Source organism: Strigops habroptila, chromosome 5, assembly GCF_004027225.2.
Source record: "Strigops habroptila isolate Jane chromosome 5, bStrHab1.2.pri, whole genome shotgun sequence".
NCBI lineage: Eukaryota > Metazoa > Chordata > Aves > Psittaciformes > Psittacidae > Strigops > Strigops habroptila.
Window position 1 is genome coordinate 57805513 of NC_044281.2, and position 24852 is coordinate 57830364.

General features: G+C 44.9%; 1 protein-coding gene across 4 annotated transcripts in view; it reads right to left on the reverse strand.

The window, feature by feature from the left end:
* The window catches only part of BIN1 (bridging integrator 1), a 97926-nt gene that overhangs the window by 29358 nt on the left and 43716 nt on the right, over positions 1 to 24852 (reverse strand). For 2 of the 4 annotated variants that reach the window (XM_030487646.1, XM_030487644.1), the window contains exons 3-10: positions 21515 to 21569; positions 20953 to 21047; positions 18929 to 19024; positions 14385 to 14492; positions 11664 to 11756; positions 6544 to 6629; positions 4621 to 4696; positions 2438 to 2520 (exon numbers count right to left, since the gene is read on the reverse strand). In XM_030487646.1, coding sequence (XP_030343506.1) covers positions 2438 to 2520; positions 4621 to 4696; positions 6544 to 6629; positions 11664 to 11756; positions 14385 to 14492; positions 18929 to 19024; positions 20953 to 21047; positions 21515 to 21569 — 692 coding nt within the window. The remainder of the gene's footprint in view (positions 1 to 2437; positions 2521 to 4620; positions 4697 to 6543; positions 6630 to 11663; positions 11757 to 14384; positions 14493 to 18928; positions 19025 to 20952; positions 21048 to 21514; positions 21570 to 24852) is intronic. The other 2 variants (XM_030487647.1, XM_030487645.1) reach the window with 1 other exon arrangement.

Sequence of the window (24852 nt, forward strand, 5' to 3'; positions counted from 1 at the left end):
TTTTCCCTGCTCTTTGGAATATGGGGCCAGAGTGCACATGGAGAAGAAGAAAAATGAAAGTGTATAGACCAGTAGACAAATGTAAATGTCCTTTTTTCACAGGTAATCACAGCTCCACAATCTCCCCTGTAAACATTGTTACACAAGAAACAAGCTCCCCATTCTCCTTTACTTATGCGATCTGTGCCCAGCCTTATATGTGGAACCTAATCAGCAGCTTTTCTTATGTCTTTTTTTTCAGTCTGTACAATCATACTAGGATAATACTAGAGATCTCCTAGGTCTTCCAGGCATCTGAGCCCTGAATGTTCAAACTCCTTCAGAAACAAATCCCAAACATATGTCTGAGGTTTCCGCTAATTCATCAGCTGCTCTGTGCTACTGTGCTACACAGCCAGCATAAGATTCATCAGCCACAGTAATGTTTCTGTAGGGTTTTGCATGAATGCCATAATGATGTGCATAGATAATTGCCTCTTCTCTTACACCTCCTCATTCATTTCCTGCCATTGTATCAATCTTCAATCCCCTTCCCAGTAGAAAAGGGCTAGGGAAGCATCTGCTCTTACCGCAGACCACAATAAGCAATCGAATCAGTGAGGGCTATTTCCTTCTGCGCACTTTTGCTCCAGCCCTGCACCACAATGAGAGGCCAGATGTGCAGGAGAGACAGAAATGCCTCATAGAATTTCCTGGTCACTGCAAAACATATTTACTATGCTGGCAAACCTACATCCTCCTACAACAACCTGCTCTACTGTGCTCATGAGGAAGAGAATTGCTCTGGGGCAGGTCTGGCATGTCAGCCAAGATGCAGGGTGTAAGTTATGAAGCAGCAGCACTCAGATTGCTACCCACACAGGGATCTCTGTGAGTGCACTCATTTTCTGGTTTTAGGGCCATGTGGTCTCATAGACAGCCAAAGAGCATAGAACTGCAGCTGAGATACCTATTACAGCCCCACATGAACTAGCAGTTTGTGGGGGCAGGAATCATTAGGACAGGTAATTTATTCATTGGAAACATTTTCAGGCCAGAAACTTCATGCTACAACAACAATGAAAATGCCTGGGACAGGCTGCCACTACACCCTACAATCACTTCCTGGAGGAAGAGAGGAAAGAGCTGGACAAAACAATGGCTACAGACTTCATCTGTCCTGTTACCTCATCCTCTTCCAAAAGACCCTGGAGGATGCTGCTATCAGAGACAATGTACATGGCAGCAAGAGGATGGGCATCATTGCCTCCTCACAAGGCTTCAGTCTTGTTGGGTTGTCATGATCAGAGACCACAAGCTAACTTGGGAAAAAGATATTATTTTCACAAGAAGCATTTCTACTAGCATCTTGAAAATTTGGATTAGCAATCCAAAATTCAGGGGCCAAATTCAACTCAAATATTCCCTTCCTTTAGAGCTGGCAAACACCACACACACTGCTGGAACAAGACACGTAAGTCATCTATGCACAAATGCAATAGGAAGTTCAACTGGGAGGAGAGACAAGGGACCACAGAGATCTTAACAGCTGATCTAGCCCTTCCAAATCAATGCACTCAGACCACAGCCTACCCTTACTTCATGCTGACTTCACCTCCTCCCTCTGTCAATACACCAATCGAGGACTTGGGCTGTGCTCCTGCTCACCCGGCATGTGGGATTAGCAGCAGCTGGAAGCCAGAGCCCGACACTGTTTCATCACTCACGCATCCTGGATGGAAGCCAGACAGCCTCATCCAGAGACTGACCTCTCCCTCCCCTCTCAGTGCTAGAGAATGTGCAGACTTGCACTTAACCATACAGGAATGGACCCAGCTGAGGAAAGAAAACTTAAGGCCTGGAGCACACTCACTCCTTGCATACCTGCAGATTGGAAGTGCTCTGAGATCAGGAGGCCTCATGTTAGTGAGGCTGCAACTAATTCCACAACACACACGGAGGAAATGCACCTCAGCTGGGTACACGTGAGGGGCTTGGCATAAAGGTAGTTCCAAGTTTGGAGGGCCAAAGAGGAGGCTAGGGAAATAAATGGGCTCTTGGTGCTCAAGCTCACAAGCTGCAGGTACATGGAAGCTTTTGAGGGACAGGTGCTGGGCAACTGGACCCAGAAGGAAGAGCAGCTCAGTATTACATGTCAGTGCACAGAATTCAACTTTAAAAAAGCAGAGCCGAGTGTTATTTGTCTAAATATCAGCACCTAGGGAAAGTTGAGGCCTCCAGATGCTATTCTAGAAAAGCAAGAGGTATTGCATTGTCACTCAGCCCCAATTGCAATCTTGGACATGCTCTAGGGAGTCTTAGGAGGGCACTGGCTGGCTATGTGCAGGTAACCAAATCATTCCACAACTGACAACATGGAGGTTTCAATACCCCTGCAGAGAAATCCCTGTCCCTCCACCCCTGATGAAGGAAAAATACTACTCCCACAGTTACTGACCTGGGCTGTGCTTTAACAGGGAAGGCATTGCCCGAGTACTGCTTGTCTAGACCCAACAGGACATCATGGAGGTTTTGGTTCAACTGCAAAATACAAAAACAAAAGAAAAAAAACAATGAGAAAAGAGCCCAAGTGCCAAAAGAGAGTCCAGGCTGGCCTGCACAGGCTGACCAAACACAGGCTTGTGCCTGTACATGCGCACATACTCAGCTATCCCAAGAGAGGACAGCCCTACATCTGTTTCCACTGCTCCCAATGGGGCACGAAACACTAGAGCACTCAAACTGTTGAGGAGCTGCTGGCAACTTGTGAGAATGCTTTATCTCCCTTATACATCATTCTTTTTGCTTCTCCATCACCTGCTCCCACCAGTGTGCTGCTAGACACCATTGCAGAACCAGGCAGAGTGTTTACCTATGGGTCTACGTGCTAGAACTGAAGTTTCACTCTGGAGTTGTGGCCAAAGCTGTTCCTCAGACCTGCATACCAAAGCTTGGGATATGGTCATTTCAACTTTGGAGCCAAAGGCAGCTGGACTTCCAGTCAACAACAAGCCTTGACTTCACAGGCTGCCTGGGCCATTTAGGTTTGGGCAGGACCTGGGTATCTTTGCAGAAGGTTAAACTCTCTCTGGCACCAAAGGCTGCAATATTCCCTCCAGACACTCCTATTCTGAAACAGCCAATTCACAAACAAGATGAGACGCCAGATTTATCATTGGTAGGAGGGATCCAATGCAATCAATGTCGGACACATCATGCCGACACCACCAGCAGTTAATTGGATGCTATAGGAGTAATAAGAAACAGATGGTTCTTATGGAACAAAGCAAAAGCCTTGCTCTCATGTAAAACTCCTCAGGAAAAAAAATAATAAATCCAAGACATGATACAAGAGGAGAATTCCTGTCTAACAAGTATCTTTCCCATGTTTTGCTGAATGTAAGTCAACAGCAACAAACTGACAATTATAACTATCCTCCCTATTCTTAATCAGTTCATCCCTAAGTGGAGAAGAGCAGGCTATTTATTGGAAAGCTCCCCCTGAAACGTCAGCAGGCCTCAAAACTAATGCATTACACCAAGGCAAAGGGCCCCTGGCTGCTGGAAATTGAGGGACTACAACATTGCTTGTTGCTTAGCGGCTGTCTTGTTGGCAGGATGACACTGGGGAGTGGACGGAATATAAGAGATTTCCAGCTGGGCTCTCAGTCACTCATCAAGATCAGTGCAACATTTACAGAGAGCATGCAACTCTTCGGAGCAGTGTACAGACCTAAGGAATTCAAGACTTCTCTAGCTTTTAAGTGAAGGAGCAAGAACATATTTGTAAATGAAAGTGGCAGTGGGGGGCTTTCCCACAGACTGTTCCTGAGGTCTCAGCTGGGTGCTTGCACACAGCACCAGGACCCAGCCTGCCACCACCAAGGTAGAACACTGCTTACTGCTGTGATTCTCAACTCATGGCCAACTGGTAGCCCATGCAAGGGTCATGCTAAGCACTCAAATGTCTTCTTTTGGGTCAAAGGGCAGGAAAGAAGCCAAAGCACAAAGGCACTGCTGTGAAGTGCCTTCTTGAGGGACCACAGTGAGGCAGGTCTCAGTCTTCAGCCGACTTGCAGATTGGCAGATTTCCTGCTGGTTTCATCCCCAGAGCTAGATGAGGATTCGCAGCAACTTGCTGCCAGGCAGCTGAGGAGGTAGTAAATAGATACCAGGCTGAGAATGCCCAGGTTATATGTTACAAATCCATAATGTAGATGAACTACAAAAAGGGCGCAAGGAATAAGCTAGAAAGTTGCTTCCCTTCCCTCTGTGGATCTGCAAATGAGCCCTGCCAAGTGACACAAACCCCCCCACTGCTGCATGGCCCTGTGGTCTCTTTCCTGTGCTCCATCCCTTTTCATTACTATCTCAGACAGCCTTTCTCCCAAGTGGCTCAGAAAAAAGTAAGGGTTAATATTTTCCTCTGACATAGGGGCAAATACTCTGTTTTTTCCAGAGTATTTGGAGAAATAATACTCTTTTTTTCCCAGGTATGTTTAGGGTATTTCTTTTGGTTGTGAATTTTTTTGTTGTTATTTTTTGGTTTGTTTGTTTGTTTGTTTTGGGGGGTGTTTGGGGGTTTTAAATAATAGTGAAGAGAGGGTGTATTAGTAGGATAAGCTGTTAGTTGTGCCTTACCTTGCTCATTTCTTTATGGAAGTTCTCTTCTAGGCCTGCTATACTCTGGAATGTGTTGACGTAGAAACCAACACGGCTGCCAAATGAAAAATGAGACAAAAGAACTTAATGGACACAATGCTCTCCCCAAAATTTTCAATTCTGCCTCTTCTGTTACCTCCCACCCACCACTCCCATTCAAACTCAACTCTGTTCAGGTCTGGTACCTGCTGGAAGAGAAGGGCAGCAGAGAAGCATGAAGGGGGTGATGGAGCAAAGGCCAGATATGGGGCAAACACGTCCAGGGTGAGGAAGAGGCCAGCTGGGACAGGATTTTGATTTGTGCTCACTGCAGGGGGGGAAACGAGGAGGGAGTGGGAAGAGAGAGGCAGTGGTAAGGTGATGTAAAGGAAAAGGATAGAGGCTGTGACTCAGATGGAGTGTGGGGAGAGCTGGGGGAATTGGCAGGAGGACTGGTATTAATTCACTCTGAAGTCCCTCAGCACCAGAGGAAGAAAAAACCATGAACTGTTTGCTTCAGGGGCAGAAGAGTAAGAAAGCACAGGATATGCACAGAGAGCAACAGGAAAGCAGAAGGATCAGCTGCCTAGCAGGAGCCTGTGTACAGCCTGTGGCACCTTAAAATCTGAGCAGCTGCCTGCCACCCTCCTTCTTCTAGCCATCCCGCCAGCTGTCAACAGTGCCATACCAGCGCACAGCTAGAGAAGCAACAGCACGAGGCAGATGCTTTCTAAGGCCAGAGGTACCACTGTTCTGCACATGGAACAGGTGCCTGTATCCCTCCCAGGTTCCTGTATCCCTCCCAGCTCCCTCCTCAGTCAGGCCTGCACGCTGCTTTGAGCAGAGAGTCCTGACCCAGGCTGGGACGAAGGAGGAGTGAAGGCAGACATCTGCGCTTTGCTTTCCTGTCCTGCTGCCACCCTCTCTCTCCATTCCCCACAGACCAGCACTGCCAACCCGGACATTATCACTGCATTTAAAAATAAGAAACCAGGACAGTCCTAGGAGGATTTTGCCTGCTTTCTAACATGCCCTTCCCATCAGCTTCTGCTGCCCTTCACTTCATCCTCCAGGCTGAATGTTGGTCTGTTTCCTTTTCCTCCCTTTACATCACCATAATCACTGGTATGGCAAATCCATAGTCTCTCAAGTCTTTCTATTCTCTTAGTCCATTTTCCTCTGTCCAAGCTATGTTTTGTTGAAGAGAGCACAACAGGACAGTTATAACCACTATCTCCTCACTGGGTCCTGTGTCACATAGCCAGGAGCACATTTAGCAGCAACAGAAGGTAGCCACACCAGGATCATTCCCTCACCTTTGTTTGCCCAACTGCCCAAACCTGAAAGTGGCGTCCAACACAGAACAACCTGCCCTGCCATCCTCCTTCTTGTGTTAAACCTGCTGCTTCACTGGGTGCTCATAAGCTTGCATGGTGAGACACAGCGACCAATGTATCACCTCTTGGCTCTCTCCAAATCCAGTTATTGTATAAATCCCTCTGAGATCTTATCTTCCCTTAATCAGTCAGCTGACATACATACCCAACTCAGCTGCAGATGTACCTTCCAACCAGCCAGGTTCACCCCAAAAATCTTAGTGACCCAGCCTGCTCTGCCTGCTGTCCACAGCAGAAGCTGAGCCACTGCCCAGGAAAGTCGGACAGAGTTGACGGGGCAAAGGGATGAATCAGACAAAGCAGTGAAACACAGTTTCATCTTGTGGTAAAGTTGAGTTTTTCATGAGGATCATGAGGCACAGAAAGCCCAGCATGAATCTGGCTGCAGGGAATCCTAGGAAAGACTCCCCAAGATGATCAAGAAAACAAGAGCAGACACTCAGCCCAAGCTAAGGAGGACAGTAATACAAGAGCTTGGATCTTCGCTTCATTCCGACCAGCCCTTAGGAAAACTTTCAGCACTCACCTATTCCATAGTGAAGGCAGCTCCTCCTGCAGATCAACATTCATCTCTTCAAATACCTTCTGAGCCTTTACTAACTCTTCTTCAGCCTTGATAACAGAGAAGGGAGATTGTTAGCTCCAGCGCAGACAAGTAGCCTGGAGGGCTGGGACAACTGTGGCTCTCTTGACTTCTTTAGGAGACCAGGCAAAATTCTGGCATGAGGTAATCCCCATCCCAAATTAATCTCCCAGGAGCCAGGGTTGCAGCACAGATGATTTGATGCCCCTTCAGCCTGCATGTGTTAACTCTCAGGCTTTCTCTCAACAGATTTCCCTGTTTGGACACTCAGAAAGTAATTCAAACATCCACTAATGTGTTTTAAGTTCTATAAATTTCCCTGGCTTCAAAAATTGAATGGAGCTGGTCAGGCATTTCAGCTTCCAGCTTGGTTACAGATGAAGATAATAGTGGCCCCTGCCCCTTGCCAGGTCTCTGAAAGAGTTGAAATCCATCCCAAATGGCATTGAAGAAGAAGCCTCCCTCAGGGGAATGCTCTCTGTTCAGGTAAGGTCATGCCAAAGCCCCACCTCTTCTGAGGAAGGGAGGAGGTTGCATCCTTGGCTGATACAGATCTCTCAAAAAGCTGACTGGAGAAGCAAGGAAGGGTATGCAAAGCATGAGTTGTGCCAGCAGGAGGCCAGGCTGGTGTGCTTGAGCAACAGGTCTTGGTTTCAGTGGTCTTGCACAAGAGCCATCCCTGGCTGGCTGTTGGCCACCAGCACCGAAGGAAATATGCCTTATACAGGACCTCTTCCCCCATTTGACAGTTTAAATTTGATCTGTTCATTTCACCTAAATAATGAGAGACCCCAATGTTGATGCCTGAATTCTGTTGGGTTTCAGTGACAAACAAGGATGATCCTGGTTTCTGTTGCTGGCAGCAGAAACCAGCAACAAGCACATTCCCCTTCCCATATTCATCCTAGGTGACCTCTTCCTCTTTTTAGTGCCCTGACTTACAACTCAAAGCTTGCTAATTAAAATGTTTATATTCTGTAATTTGCAACAGCACAGGATTCTCCCATAACCCTGTGCAGTGGGATGCAGGATGGAAAATCCTTGCATGAGCAACTTGATGACATATCTTTACAGGAAGGTCAGCACAAGGGCCTTCTTCTATGTGTGACAACAGCAGGAGTGCCACAGGGCTCTGCAAAGAGCCCACAAGCCTCTGGGGAACTGCATCTCTCTGCAAGACTGCAGTCTGATTCCTACCCCTTCTATGAAATAAAGTCTTACCTTCTTTGTGCCATCTTAATTAAAGAAATCCAGCTTACAGCTCCTTAGTGACAGGCATATGCAAAGGTAGGATTGATAAGAGAAACGACTTAAAACTATTTTGCAGTTCAAAGTCCCGTTTCTCAGTGTTGCATATGATCCTTACACTCCCCATTTATCTCCCGGTTTATGAGCAAGCTGCAGAAGCTCCTACTCTCCAGCTAGCTCCGCTTTTCAGAGGGTTGCTCATTGCTGACAAAGGCAAGGCTAAGATTCTGTACTCAAGATCAGAAGAGAATGTTTCCCACAGAAAGAGACACAACTGGGAAGTATTCGAAAGTTAAGCTGATCCTGGGAGGAACAGGCAGGGAGAGAAGGGGCCATGATGCTTCCACACAGAAAAACCCTGTATTTCAGTGCTACACTCACTGAAAAACCCAACATTTCAAGAGAGTTTGCACAAAACAAAACCCCCATTTAAACTAAGACACCATTTATGCTGGATCAGAGACAATGATCACAAAGACTCGATTCTGTCTTAAAATCCCTCTACGAATGAATGTTTCTAATGTAACCATTTAAAGTGAGAAAAAACATCACAGTCCATCCTTTGGCTTTATCTTATTCTAATTTCCAACCTAGCAGGGAGATGAGGCACCATTAACTACTGTTAGTTTTTCAGATACAGTGAATATTAATAACAGCCTTTCCCTCTCTCGTTTACCTGTTCAGAAGGTCAAAGAACCTAGAAAGGAACATGTGAATATTGTGACATCCTGAGGCAACAGCGAAATCAGCAACAGGCAACGTTCACTCTAGAGTAGTAGTAGGAATCAGGTTTCATCTAGTACTCCCATTCCTAGGTACAGCACTGAATTAATTCTTCACTCCTTTGTCAGCCCAGGGATCTTCTCATCAGTGGAATTTATTTCGCTTGGAAGCAGGGGTCCTGATACTGGATAACCCTGACTGCTTCCAGCTGGAGCTGGAAGACAGACATCAATTCGGCCATAAGCCCTGCTAGAGGAAAAGCCAGCTCACGCAGTAAGGCAGGGAAAGGGGAAAAGATAAAGGTTTCAGGGCAGAGCCCATTGCTACCATATATGCACACTTTCCATTTCAGCTCTCATCTTTGCCAGCCTGAGACAGAAGAACATAATGCCCAGGTCCATGAAACGTGATCTCAGAAAATTCTTCCTCTCCTCTCCCTGTCTGAAAGGGGGAAAGTTTGAGCAGGAGCTGGACAACAAAAATGCTTTCCTGACCTTCCATCTAGCCAAGGCTCAGAGTGCCAAGCACAACCAGTTCAGTTGTGATAGGGGAGGGGGCAATTATTCCACATTGTGTTTCCTACCATCGTGCATTCCAGCACTCATGAGTGTCTGGCAATCTCCAGCCTGGTGCTTTCAGGCAATCTAGTGAATATTTCTCTTCACATACTATGCTGTGAACTGTGGTAATTATGCACTGCTCAGCAAATACTTCAGTATCTATGAGGCAGGGGTAAGGAGGAGAGGTGGGTGCCTCACACCCCAGGCCCAAGCCCCCACCAGTCCCTGCCAAACATGCCTTTCAGAAGGTTGTCACGGCCCAGGACTCAACTTGCTGAGTTTTTCTTACAGAGATATTGTTCTATTATCACTGCAGCACCAAAGATGTTGTTTTTTAGTCTGCATTCAGCATTTCAGGGAAGCTTAGCAAAAAGGCAAGAATTTGATGCTCTAAGCCATTTTCCCCTTTGTTTTGAAAAACATAGTCACTAAAATTTGTAATGGAGAGCATGCAACAGCAACCCCCCCCCCCAGGAGACTTTATAGAAAACTCCCACTGTATTGTTTTTGTTAGTATCTGCTAAAGGCCTAAAAAGCCAGTGGTTTGCACACTGGAGGGAGGGACTTAGCTTTATAGTAGAAAATAATAGGTCTTATTGACCACATTTTTGCTTGGAGGTTGTAAAATTAGCAGGCAAGAAGAGACAGCAACACAGCTGCTCGTAAAAGGAAGGACTGGTTCTTGTAGGCTTAACATTCTGAAACTCCTGGATAAATGTAGTGTCATCAGCTCTCCAGCTTAATGAGATTTAGGGTTGTCATTAACACCTGCAGTCTTGAAGTCATGCAAATATAAAACCTGAAGCCTTTTTTTTTCCTGCCTGCTCACATTTGTGAAGAAAAGCTGGAAAACCTACAGCTTCAGAAATCAAACTAATCTTCTTTAGTGAGATTTTTTTTTTGTTACCAACCAAAATAAAGATAATTAAAAAAAAAAAATACATTAAGAAAAAAGACCCATACAATTAGAAACTAATAATTAACAATGGCAGTAGTACTATTTAGTTCAAGAATGAAGGAGGAAAAGCTTAAAGGAGGACTTAACTTGATTTGAAAATACCTGGGGTGACTGAAGATATTAATGCCATGCAGCAGGAGGTTAGCACCCCGGCAACACAGCGGGTGGAAAGATTACACACCCCCTTGCGCTAGGGGTCGAAGTCAGCCAGTACAGTGAAATTATCAAATAACTTTCTATAGCCTGTCAAAGATCAGAGCACAATGGATGTGGGAGCACTCAGGGGTACTGTTTCTCCAGGCAATCTGAGAGTGCTGGTATTATTCCCAGCCACCCCAACCAGTTTGAGAAGAGGAAAAATGCCCCTATTTACTTATTTGTGGCTTGAGAAACTTCCCATGCCTGGTTTCTAGTCCTCCAGAAATACCACCAGGCAAACAGAGCAGTCAAGAACCACAGCCACGCCGATCGTTCCCAACACCCCGGCTGAGGCATAGGGAAACCCCACGGCAGCCTGCCAAATATCTTTCTCCTTTCAATCAAGAACGAATACATATTTCCTCCCTTTGCTATGCATCTTATGCAGGACTGCTAACAGCTGTTCTTTCCCCAGGCTTTATTGATGTGGTAATCTAGTCTTTTCCCTGATCTGTAGTCATAAACTGACTGTGACAAATCCAGGTGCTTTACCAGGTGAGAGCGATTTAGTGTTTCTAAACCACAATGCATTCACTGACAAGAAACATGTAAACGTAGGAGCATTTGAATAAGAACAGATGAGCACACCAGGAACTTGTGAGCAGGTAACTGGCACTCTCCCAGTCTGGGTAATGATTTACTCTCCCTTGGCCATTGAAAGCATTTTCTTTCTGACTGTCATATGTCAGCTCCCTCTTATCCCTTAAGGAGCTCCAAGGTAAATACAAAGGGAGATTTCATCAGGAAGCTTCTCCTGTGCAAGCAGGCCTGAAATTCTTAGTCCCTGCAGTTTCTCTGAGCTGCTCTCATGTCCCTCAAGATGCTATAATCTAAACATTCAGCCAAGTTCTGCCACTTCTCCTATGCAGATTGAAATTATTCTGTATGTCTAGAAATGGCTCTTTTACACCATGAGAGCCAGGATAGTGCCCATTTTGGAAACTTTGATTTTACAACAGGAGAAAGTTGCAATACAGTCAGCATAATATTCAGCAGCCACAGAAATCGCTTTGAAGCAATGGACTGGTTTTTTTTCCGGCTTTACTCAACAGCACAAATGCAGAAGCAAATTTTTGGAGGAACTACACTATATCACCCTCTGCCTTGGCATTATGCCATAGCCTTTCCTCATCCACATTTTGTTTTAGCAGGAGAAAAAAAACAGTTCAGGATTAACACACCTGATTAGAAATCAATAGGGCAGGCACAAATTCACTCACTGGTCAGCAACTTCCACATGTCCACTGTGGCTCAGGAGTATTAAGGACACACTCAGAGAAGACTAGAGTGAACGTTGCCTAGAGATTAGTTGCATGGTACAGTCTAGAGCCCAAAATAGCGCATGCAGGGTTAGAGCCAGGTAGATCAGCAGTCACCTGATTTCGGAGCAGATTAGTTTGCGCAACGAGGTGAGCTTGTAGCTTCCCTTGACACCACTGAGGCGCAGCTTTCTCAAGCAGCGAAACAGGCTGGGGGAGGGAGCATGTTTGAGTGAAAAGAGAAAAAATAAACAGAGAACAAGAGAGACACAAACATGTATCTTTTAGGATAAAAAAAATTAAAATCACAACAGAGAGTGTATTTAGAGGCTGGGCCAAACCAGTATCACCAAGGCAAGAACAAACATCCCAGGACCGATTGGTTATGAATCCTTTGAAGCATGCCAAGTTTAGCAGTAATTAATGCTCCAGTGTGGGCTGGGATACGGAAGGCCAGCCAGGCAGCTGCAAAGAGCAACAGATACAGTTGTTAGTGTCCTAGCACACAGACAACCCTACTCCAAGTCATGGCTGTGAAGTGGGAGCTCCTTGAAGAGAGGTCAGGATTAATTAACCATTGCAATTATTTGCATGCAACAGCTGAAAGTCCACAGTGCTTTATTTTAATGGCAGGTTGTGAGTTTAGCAATAATTGGCAGGAGTCCTGGGTGGGAAAAGAACATCCATATATTAGAGAAGAAAAAAAAAAGACCATATAGCTCCAAAAGGTATTGGCATTGCTGTTCCTGTTACTATACCATGAAACATTAATCAAGTCAGTTCCCGTTTGTATGCTGTGTCATAAACATGATTTCTCTTTCCCACAAGCCTGTCATCATATTCCAAAGTACCTTACACTAGAACAACTCTACTTCAAAGGTCACGAAAGCAAAATCACAGTCACAGAACAGAGAGATAAGCTTCCCTACAAGTGTGGGGTCACAGGCTGGGCTGTGAAACCTGGGAAGAGCATACATACTTAATTTTCACACACTCACTGCTCCCATCTTTACAGGATCAGGACAGCACAATGTGTCACATAGTATTCCATACATGAGCTTATAGCCTAAAGCACAGAGGGTGGAAAGATCTGATCCAGTGCACATTTTGGCTAACGAGAAGAGTCCAGTCAAGTACTAAGACTGAATGAGGAATGGAGGACCAACTCTCAAATCTCAACATTTCACTCTTCAAACTGCACTGTTCTTCATACTTTGACAAAAGAGCAACAAACAATGCCTTGTTAATAACATCTTATGTGAGCATTTGGGGCAATGTGAGTGAATGCGGCAATTACAAAGGTGGCCAGCCTCTTGCAGTGCAGATCACCAGGTACCAACTTGAGTAGTTTAATTCCTACAAAAAACATTTCCACTGCAGCAAAGATCCCACAGGTACACACCAATAACAATACCACACCCCAGGGAATTCTGCTCTTATCCCCAAACACAGCGAAGTGCTTTGAACAGAAGGCACAACCAGCTGGGCCTCATGCCTTGCATACAGAATCAAGACTTGCTTTGCCACATAAATGATGCAATGACACCTGAGCCATCAATCTCTCTCCCCTTTGTCTGTCAAGATTTATCACAGAGCATGCACTGGGTGAGTGGATGACTGGTAAGTTGCAGCTTAAAAATAAAAGTACTGTGGCCATTACATGTATATCTTTTGCCCAGGGGAGAGATCCACCTTTACTTCTTCCATGCAGGAGAAGCACTAGTGTCTCTTACACAGCACATATTTCTTCCTACCAGAAATAACTCTAAGCAAAAAGTTGGCAGTTTTTCTCAGCCTGTTCAGAAGATACAGATCCAGGCTCTTTCTTTCTTGCATTAGTTCTAGCTTGAACAATCTTGATGTGCCATGGCCCACATCCAAGAGAATTAAAGACGTCTCTCTAACCCTGAACTGTTCCGTTGTGTCAAGACCTGTCCAGTGGAATAGAGCACAGTGGGTTCAAATCCATGCAGGACATATGAATAATCCACAGCTGATTTTCTGGGCAGGTATTCGAAACGTGCACCTCCTCTAGAACAAAGTTAACACTATCACCTTTACTCAGCAACAGTTAAAATAAAAATATAGATTTTTAATGAATTTATTTTAATTAAAAATAGAATACTTCACTTGCATGTTGGGCATGCTCTGTGGTTAACTGTGGATCAAGCTGTTCAAAGACATGAAAGAAATCACACCCTGACAAGAGAAAACTTTCATTTTTTCTGCTTTTAGACATATTTATTATCCAGTAATTGTGACCAATAGACAAAAGAATACAGTCATCAAGCGTGCATAGGGTGCATTTCCACCAATAAACTTGTAACTTGCACTCCTAAGGGTCTCTGCCCTAGTATATCAGAAGACTTCACAAACACAACCAACCTCAAGCAACACTCAAACACTCTCACCACTGCCCTTAGATGAGGAGACAGATCCCCAAGAAGCAGACAAACTGGAAAATTTTTCAGGGGCATTGCAAGGTTTTTCTTCCCCCGGAGGCACACAGGGTTTCCTGACAGAGGCTACTGGTCCTGCAGCATCTCAGGAAATGCATGCCTCGGCCTTGGCCACCTAGAGGTGCAGACTGATGGTGGTGGGTCTGAACCAACACAACAGAGACCGTCCTGCCTTCTAGTAGAACTAAACAGACGAGAAGGAAATACCTAGCAAAATGTCACCAATTCATGACACTTCAGTGATCTTTGAAGTCCTTTCCAACCTAAATGATTCTATGACAACAGCCAAGAGGTACAGGTGCACTTAAAACCTGCTCAGTAGGCAAATTCAGACCTCCCAAGGTGAAAGTATGGTTGCACATCCTTCTGCTTGCTTTACCTTTGCGATTTTGGTTTCATCCTTCTTCTTTGCAGTTTGCAGGGCTTCAAAGTGGTGTCTGGCACTGTCATAATCCACAAGCTTCCGCCCTCGCTTCGCTATACGAGACTAAAAAGGATAGAGAAAAGAGTTGTGACAATCTTCCCCAGCAGCCAAAACTGCAAAGCTTCTCAGGAAAACACCCTTCCCCCTTCATCCAACTTCCAGAGCACCCCATGCTCTTGACCATGAAAGGATACTCGCTGGATGCTGCACACAGGCTGCACAGAGAGGCGGCCCTGGAAGCCACTGTGGCAGCCACCATCCTAGAGGAAGCTCCTCAGGAGGAGAGCAGATCCAGCCACAAAAAGCAAAAGGATCCAACCAACAGCAGGCCCCACTTCGGGGTGACACTGATGTTTTCAGAACTGTAGCTCCGCTGCTTCCTGAGCCTCCCCACGTGCCTGCATCCTTCAGGCACCTGCTTCATCATTTTCAGGGCCTCCTGAGGACTGCAGACAGACTCTAATTAACCAACTCACAGCCCTGGTTCGCATGGGCGCTCAAAATATTAAGTTGAACAAAAGAAAGCATTTCTTCTGCCAGCAGAGCAAAGGCACTCATCCACGTGCTCAGGATACACCCAGGACAACATTTTGGATCCTGCAACAGGAGGTCCAGACATAAGTGACAGCAGCCATGGGCAGTGGTCCATTGTAATTAGCTATTAAGCAAGAGAAGTGCAAGGGGAAATCTGTGGCACTGTATCGCTAATAGGCAAGGCACACTGAAGCCTTAACAAACACAAGGAGGGAGCCAGCTGTGTACCAGACTTGTGCTCAGGAATGGCATTCTGACAAGTCCATGGGTGAGAATCCAGTCAGGCCTGTGGCCAGATCCTCCATTAAGTAAGCTTCTTCATCTGAGGTGCCTCAGGCTCTCTCCCCCAGCAGAGTTTCACCTTGGTGAGGCTCAGGCCCATTGGGCTGCCCTGTTTTAAGATCTACCCATTCCTGTTAGGCCCTTGCCTCCCACACTCCCTACAAACATCCCTGACTATGTGAGTTGGAGCACAAGTCTTCCCAGCCTGAGCCTAGCACCCCCAGTTCAGAGAGCCTGGCCCAGCATCAGTGATCAGCAGTCTAGAGACAGGCTGGAGAACTGGAGTGACAAGGTATGGCAAGGAGCCAGAAGGGGTTTTAATTAACCACAGCACCCAGGGAAATTGAAAGTGCAAGATGAAGAATCAGCATTGGGATTTACTTGTAAAAGCAAAATCCTCTCTCCCTCGACTGCACTTGGCAGGGAGATGTGGTTCCTCTCCCTAGGCTCCTGCAGATAAGCTGCAAAACCACACTCAGGGCTGATCTCTGCCAGACCAGCTGGGACCAGTTCGCACGTCTCCCACACATGCTCCTCTGCACTTACAGCAAGCTCTGGTGCAGCTCTGTGTGAGTCACAGCAGATCTGCAGGATCTCAGCCACATGCACACCCAAACTGACTTCAAAGCACTCAGCTCACTCCGAGAGAGGAATCACGAAGAAGCTGAGCCACCCCGCAATCAAAGTCCCTAGAATACACCTCCCGGACATCATGCTTCCAGCCTGGCACTGAGACAGGATGTTGGAGGGGAACAATCTCCGAGATGCTAGTTAGTGCATCTTACATGCACATTAGATAAAACACATGGCCAGATCTGGGGCTTAAGAGATGGGATTTTCTCCTTAGGTCAGACTGCTAGAGACAGCTGGAGTTTTGCCCACCTCTGACATGGCAAACAGCCAGTTTCAGGTTTTCCTGCCACCCCACCAGGGAGTTTGATTTAATGTCAGCCATCTCTCAAACAAGGTCACTCCTGCCCTTTTTCGCAGCTCCTAGTCTTCTACCCCTCACCTTCATATTCCTACTAGAGTATGTGGAAATGCTGTGTGCAAGTCCTCCTGGAGTAACTAATCACACTGCCTGTGATGGCAGGAATAGGACAGCCCAGTCCGGGGGGGCTGCAGGGTAGTTTCCATGTATGACTCTAGGACAGCTGCAGCTACCTACCACTATCTGACGGTAAAAGCTGAAGAACAGAGTCTACTGCTTTGCAACAAATCCATCTTAACTTGAGCTCCCTTTAAACAAACAAACCAGCCAACCAACCACTCACCCACCACAAAGCACTTCTCCACCCTCCCTCAACTGATATTTAAACCTAGTAGAAACAGGGTGCCAGTTTCATGGCAAAACAGAAAATTGCCCATCCACAGCTATTCAGAACTTAGGTTATGGTTTATCTTCTTTGGGCTCACTATAGAGAGCTGTATTCTTACTGTGTACTCTGCAACCTCAACCAAAAACCTACTCAAAAGTATTACAGATGATGCAACAGTCCTGCTCTGAGAAGTTATAGATAATGACTTGCAAAGAAAGGATAAAATACTATTTGCATTTCCATTTCTCAATAGAAGATAGTCTTTGTTCACCCCTCCTCACCCAACATTTAAAAATTATTTCCTTTAACTTATAAAAATTCCTTACTAAAAGAATGCTATGTTTTCACATTCCTGCTGTGGATCCCATTGCAATTCCAAAAAATTCAAAGAAATTTTTCCAGACACTCAAGTGAAGAAGAATTCAGAATATGTTAGAATTTAACAAAAAATACACACATGATCTAATTCATCACAGATTTGAATTACTCAGCCATTAACGAAAACTAGGCATTCACAGAACTAAATTAAAATCATCTTCTCTCCATAAATCTTCTTTCAGTATCACAGAAATACAGCAAAAGCAGAAAATTTGCTTCTGTGGAGAAAAACAAGCAAATAAACAACAAACTATTACCACAACAACAGAAGAACTCTTCAAATATTCTGTAAATCATATGAGAATGGGGTTTCCAACCTCAAGAACTCTAATTCCTTATGTGATGCCAAACTACACTTTTATACAACTATGGCAACCTTCAACAACACTTGAAAACCAATTGAAGAAAATCTAAGCCACTTCTTGAGTCGAGTACTTCTTACTGCTCTGGGGTAAGGAGGATGATGGATAGAGCTGAATTAGCAATAAAAACATACTGAACTTTTTAAAGTCCTACCACTGAAAGTCCATTTTAAACAAATAGGAAACTCTTGTGAAATATACCCATATCTTATTGTAGGAACCAACAGAAAGACAAATTCTCACTCATTTTAGGAAGTGAAGCAGAGGTGAGTAGTGTTCTCTTTAAAACATTATTTAAATTCTGTATAAAATTGCTTTAACTTCCCATTTTCTAGAGCATCATCTGAAGACTAAGAACATTAGTAATAACACTTTAGTGGCCCATTCAGAAGTCAGAAAAGATCATGGAAGCTCAGTGCCTAACACCTGAAGTTTTGGTGGAATTTGGGTTGTCCCAGCCTTGCACTCCTTTTAAAATCCCACCATAAAACCTCAGTGAGACTCAAGCAGAAATCCTAAAGATACTCAGCATGGAAAAAAGTGACACTCTGAGGTGACCCAGTGCACAGCTGACAAGGCTGGCAAAATGTGATATGGACTGAAGCAGTGCAGAAGTCTGAGTTTACAGCAAGCCTAAAAAGTGCATGAGCCTCTGCACTGCTAATTGAGGAACATGGCATCACACTACAGGGAGTGATCAGCTCTACAGCCTTGAGTAGGTGGAAAGCAACAGCAAGCCTCTTTGCCCTTTCCCACTCCAGACTTCCAGGGGCAGAAGAGGCTGAAAAAGTTGAAGCATGAATAAGGAGCCCCAGGAGGCAAGGACATTGCTGTTCAGGGCTCATTTTACAAGCCTGTGACCTGCCCTGCTTTGACACAGCACAGTCCTCCTGAAGCAACAAATATTGACAAATGTTTTAAGAGACATGTGGTGGGGAAAGGGTTGTTTTCACTGGGATGTAGCCAAGCTGATACTTCCCATATGGTGATATCATTACGAGTGTTTCCATATGGTGAAGACATTTCCTGCATAACCTTCTCAAAATGAATGAAGAGAAGATATTTGTGGGTGAAGGGGAAGCTCACAGGACATCACTCAAACCCAGGTCAAAAAGATGCCTTTCCAGCATTCCCCCTTCCCTGTAAAAAGCTAGTTATATGCACAGCAAGACTTCAGGGAACATAAAGAAATCCGCCTTCCACACCAGCCTCTACTTACAAAGCTCACTTGCCACTAATTGCTTACTCGATGCTTTGTGCTTACAAGGAAACTAAAAAAAACCAAAGGATAGAAAAGAGAGACTGAGAGCTTTTGAGTTATTGCTGAGAGTGCCCTCCTGCACTCTGATACAATAGGGAATTTTACGAATCCTCGTGTTTAGCACTTCTGTTTCCTTTTCAGCACCCTTCCCCTGGATTCTTCACACTCATTTTATGCCCAAAATGAGAACATAACATGTTCATTCACATGACCCAGAGCCATGGAGATCTTGACTGTTCTAAAAGGAGCGCTTGCATCAGCACAGCACAAACATCCACCTAAAGAAGATGGGGACGCAAGAAATTCTTATGAGGTTTCACCTGCTGTGACTCTCTAGATCAAAACATTTAAAGATAAACTTACTTTAATATCTGGAAATTGGCCAAGGTACGTATCCATGGTCAGGAGCGCCTGATCCACCAGCTTCTGATGGAAATCTGTCCAGAGGAGATCATTGTTCTGAAAAACAAAAGTAATAAGATAGTTACTAAGAATACAACATTTCTATTTTTCTTCACGAGTGCTACAGTCAACAATTCCACTTCCCCAGAGCTTTTAAGAAATAGCCATTTGAAAAAACTAAGGAGAGGAGAAGTTAGTTGAAAACAGAGATCATGTCAGAAATGTAAAAACAGAGAAGAAAGCCCAATGATGCTAATTCAGGAGACCTTTCCGAGGACACAGCGTCCTCCACGAACCTTCCTTTGAAGGCATGTCTTTTCACCCCCCAGTGCTAGCTCAAGTCCATACAATGGAAGGGAAGATGAATGTCAGGCTGGCTTTACTTCCTTCTCGCAGCAGCCACAAAAATGGGACACACAATACCACTAGGCACCATTTTCTACTTTTCAATACAACACAGCTTTCTGGAGGATAATGAACAGTAACAGAAAGCTAATCTAGCAGTCTTCAGCCCTCACACCACTTCCTCCACAGCCCAGTGGATGTCACATCCAAGGCTTGCACTCTAAACTGTGCAGCTTCATCCTTCATTTTAATCTCAGGTACATAACTTCCCATCAACACCTTGTATTAGCTGGAAATTTCTCCCCTCTTCTGTTTTTCCACTTGAACAAAGGTTTGTGGCTAAACCACTCAGGAAAAATCCCCTTCTTATACAGGATTTTTGGTTGTTCATTTTCGGTTGGGTTTTTTTGGTTGGTTGGGTTGTTTGGGTTTTTTTGTCAGAATAACACTTTTCTCCTGCCTTTCTTTATGTGAAAGAGAGAAAAACAACCAGGGTGTGTCTGGGATGCAGGGGGTGTGAGGGATGCAGACCCTCAGAGTAGGTACAGTTCATTCTCAAGACTCGTGCTCCCTTTGACCTCTCTGGCTGAAATTCTCTGAAGGGACAGTGTCCCAGGAGGCAACGCAGTAGCTCAGGAAGAAACAAGGCCAACAGAGAACGTGAAGCCAAACCAGCTGAATTACGACTCCATTATTTATTGTAACAGCACTTCCTAATGGAAAGTTTCCATGTTAATGCAAGAATTGACCTGGAAACATTCAGGTTTTGTTTGATTTATCTGCTTTGAAGTCAGTATTTCCTGGTCAAGATGCAGATGTTATTTCAGGTGATATTTTCTGCAGGGTAAAGCAGGGGAACGACAGAATCTTTCTCCTGCTCTCCTCTCTATTCCTTCCCCGCTGCTCCAACGCCATAGACAGCTGCAGATGAGCCCAGTCCTGCAGCCTCATGGCAGATGGACCCACAGAGCTGAACTGCCACAGCTGCTGCTCAGCACAACAGCTGAGCAAGAGAGCAGGGGGTGCCTGCCTCCAGATGGACCCACCACACACACGCCAAAGGGGATCCAAGCTGTCACATGACAGGCTGTCCCCTAAGCGCCACAGAAAATACCCAGGCAAGTTGGACAGACATCACCTCACCAAGGGATAAGAACAGCAGGTTGGGGTGACACATGGCTCAGCCAAACAAGGTGGCAACTAAAATATGGCAGTTGATGGTACTGCTGTGAGAGGGAGGTTCTTGCAGCTACACAATGGCTGTTCTGACCATGCTTTGGCCATAGATTTAGCTTTCCTTTTCTCTTGCACAGAGCATAAACAATACATCCAGTTGACTCTACTGACTTTCTTTTGGCATCCTGTATCCCTGTTCAGCCACTCTTAAAGAGAATGAATTGCTCATGGGTGTAAGCATACAGCTCTGTGTAGCATTCAAGCATCTGGGAACAGTGTCTTACACAGAGAAAAATACAGCCCACATCCCTTCAGCTTTCCCTTCTTCCCAATGCTGAGTTTATCTTTTCAATTCTTCTCAAAGTCATATGCCTGAAGAAATGGAGTGCACAGACACATCTTCCAAAACTCATCTCCACTGACAGACCAAGCCTGGTGATTCCACATCCTGGACACAGTCTTACCTCTGCTATTTTATTCGTGTCATCTCTCCCTGGCCAATCTGGTTCATAAACTTCCTGCAGACACTCTGTCAGCTTCTTGGAGGCCTCATGCATAGCTAGGGAAAAAGAGGGAACTGCTTCAGAAAGAAGGAAATAATGTGTTCCATAGTGTATTTAACCATCTCGCTGAGGAATTGGGACACAAGAGCATTATAACAAATACTAAGCTCTTCCTTACAGAGTGTCTGACCCTTGGTAACACAGAGGTGGAAGGTAACCAGAGAGAGAAACGAACCAAGGATGCAGTCACATCAAACCCTTTGTGTTCATCCTCCCCTAGCAGAAGAGATATGAGAGTCCATCTGGTAAGACAGCACCACATGTCTGCCAGCAAAGCACAACCCCGTTCCACCCATTCTATCCCAGGAGGCCCTGAAGGATTCTGAAAGATCACCCACCCTGACAAGTCTAACCTTTCCTACAACTTACACCCAAGGAAACACCAGGAAGGGGACAGCTGCAGAAACCTCACTGCATAGGTAAGCACTAGAGGGGAAACAATCCTCTGCTACACCGACCTTACCTTTCACGGAAGCCAAGTAAGTTCGGAGGTCCTTCTGCAGCCTCGTGCCTTCAGACTGTGAATATAAGGAGAAGACCATTAGCTATTCTCTCATACAAAGACAGTGTAAGAAGAAGTCAAGCATTAATAAATAAAGTGGTCTTGCAGATGGGCTACACATGAGCCCTATGATCACATGAAACATAAATGTTAACAGGGAGACCCACACAGCCCTCTGACTTGGCAAGCCTACAGCGAGTGACCTGCAGGCCTGTTTGACCAACAATAAAGCTGTGATTTGCTCTTCCCAGCAGAGCCACCTTTAGTGCTTTGACTTCATGCAAGCAACTAGAGAGGGTCCAAAGGACAAAACTTAGTTTATAAGCCAAGGGCTAGTGGGTCTGCACAACAAATGTAACCAAAAGGAGTCTGTAAGATATAGAAAATAGATACAATTGATTTATTTTGTACTGGTTTGGAGCAGTTTAGCTCACCACTATTTCCTATCAGACTGCAATCCAAAATCCCAGTGCAAAGTGGGTACAAAGGACCTGTGACCTGCCCAAACATCCTGTCTAAACTGTCCTGTGCGGCAAGGCTGGCAAATACAGAGTTAATCATCTTTTTCTTTAGCTTTACCGTGGAGGTGGCCTGCCAGCAGCAGATCTCACTCACTAATAAACAAAGGATTAAAACCAGAAGCTGGACTGAGTTTTGCCAGTTTGAGCCTTCAGATGACACAGCTGAATACAGTATAAGAACCCAGATTACTAAGGGTGGTGGAAATTTACACAGCAAAGTTGGTTCAGACATGCACATGTACCTGCACTCCCCACATGATTCCTCTCCTACACTAGGACAAGCATTCTCAGGCTCACCTCCCCTCTACCTTGCCATATGTCATTGAGAGTGCTGCAAAGCAGACAGGGAAATACTCCCAAATCCAGACAGTGACATCATACAAACAGAAATGAAAGGAAGAGAAAAGCAAGGCTTCAGAAGTTGACCAACACTATCACAGAGCATGTCAAGGCAAGGGAAGGAGCAAACATTGAGGACATCTCTGCAAACAACCTCTGGAGTATGCAAGAAGTACAGAAAAAAGTTTGAGAGAAAAAGACCTCTTATAAGAGGTTTTTCTAACCCTGTGGGATCTTACTGGATCCTCACTATCCCCCAAATTAGCTGTAAAAACAAGAATGCAGGAAAACGACAACTACACCTCACACCTTCCTCAGAGCCTGCTGCCATTCCTCCTCCTCTTTCCCAGTTTGTGTCCCATTGGGAAGGGGGAAGGGGGCAGCATAATGAATTTTGACAGCTGAAGACAACTCCAGAGACAGAGAGCTCACAGGACGTCTCTGACAGCTGCCCCAGAGTTACTAGCTTCAAAAGCAGATGTTTCCCATCAGCCCTCCCCACCACTCACGCACCTCTTGCCTCAACTGAGCTCATGCTGTGATCCCTTGTGCTCGCAGTGCAGCTGCGCTCTCTAAGCAGAGGCTAAATCTGACAAGCTGTTGAAGTGGCAGTGCTAGCATAGCTTTGTGGAGAAATCCATCTGCTTCCAACGCTATGGTCCAATTTGTTTTCCTTGCCTCGAAAGTTCTGGATGAGTTCACATTTGGTATTTTCCTATTGCCCTCAACAAAGGAAAACAAGGGATGGGAAAGAGCTGGCCATTTTTGTGGAAAAAAAAACAAAACAAAAAAATAAAAAAACCAAACTCCTAGTCTGGAGGAGCATTGAGAACTGACCCAAAGAGAGTACAAGAGGAAAGGAACAATGACCACATCTGCTGCAAAAGACCTAGGAGTTCTTAAAACACAGAGCAAACAAATGTAAAGCTTTTTGCTGGCTTAACGTGAATGTGGAAACCTGAGCAGATGAGACTTTTCTAACAGTGCAGTCAGAAACCACCAGGGAAGACACGCCAGAGTAATCAAAGAGCACACACAGGGGACCATCAGGGAGGCTGAGCTTACAAGCAGCAGTTCAATCAAGCTGTAATATGTGTTTGCTTGTGCCCAATGCAGGAAGTAAGAAAATCTTAGAAGAAAGCAGTGCTGGGTGCCTAGAATTGGTCCATGGTAGAAACCAGAGACTAGAACTGGCAAGAAATGTCAGAACACAACAGAAAAGGGCACCTGCTTTCTTCGAGCAGGCTATAGCGAGCTGTCAAGTACAGCCACAATTCTGCATAACCACCTCTCACAGTGCAGTTAGATTCAGCCAAATACTGCATAGTAGAACAGCTTTCAACACCCTTGAATCCACATTTAAGAGATGGTTCCAAAACTCAAAGGTAAAAAGTAGAAAAGAAAGTTAAATTGGAATCTGGATAATTAATCCACTTCCCAGTTATTGAAGAGTTTAAGAGTGTGCAGGAGGAAGTTATAGAGGCATGGTTGAGTGTAAAGATCTAATAGCATAGGAACTTTTAAACTGCAAGAACATAAAGAAGAAATCATGGGCGAGGGCAGGGTGGTGGGTATAAAAGTAACAAAACTCCACAAAAAGAAAGTAAAACTAGGACAAAAAAGGAAGATCAGTGCTGATTCTGAACTCCATATTAATTTCTCATTCCTGCACTAACAAACTGACTTAAAATATTCACACAGGGACAATCATACTGTGTCTTGGTGTAGAAATAACCACAATAAGTTGTTCTACTTAAACACACACATGTAATCTTGTTTGAGCAGATATTGCTATACTTGCAATCGTAGTGTAATTCAACCCTGTGAGCCTGTAACACAACCAGGTATAATATGAAGGTCAGTATGTACATGAAGATGCATATTTAAAAATAGAAGTGCTACGCTTGGGAGGCTGGAAGAGGTCTCTCTAAAGACCTAATAAACCAGCTATTACTTATAGCTCTATGAAAGAAAAACACAAAAGTGGTTTGGTATCTTTTTGTGCTTTCTTGTTTTGTTTGGGGTTGTTGTTTACAATACCTTTCACCGAGCCCTGGCTAAGTATATGATTTTGCTGTAGAGCTGTTTCTTGGTAGTAGGCAGGTTTCCTAAAACCCTTTTTCCTCCTGATCTCCAAAAGAAATTCTTTCATTCTAATATTAGACTGCAACCCCTTCTTTACACAACCTCCCTGGTTTTGTAGTTCCAACGGGAAGGATTTTTATTATCAGGAGGGATGTTTTACACCCAAAAGGGGCAGAAACAGATAAGCCTCCACTCAGCAAAATGTCAGAGTTGTTAAGACACAAAGCGTGAACAACTGGTGAGAAGTTCCCATCCTGGGGTACCAGGCAAACTGTTAAACTTGTTTTGCTGTATAGGGCTGAAATGGAAACTGCTGGGGGTAAAGGGTTCTTGTCTAGAAAGAAAGTCTCTCTC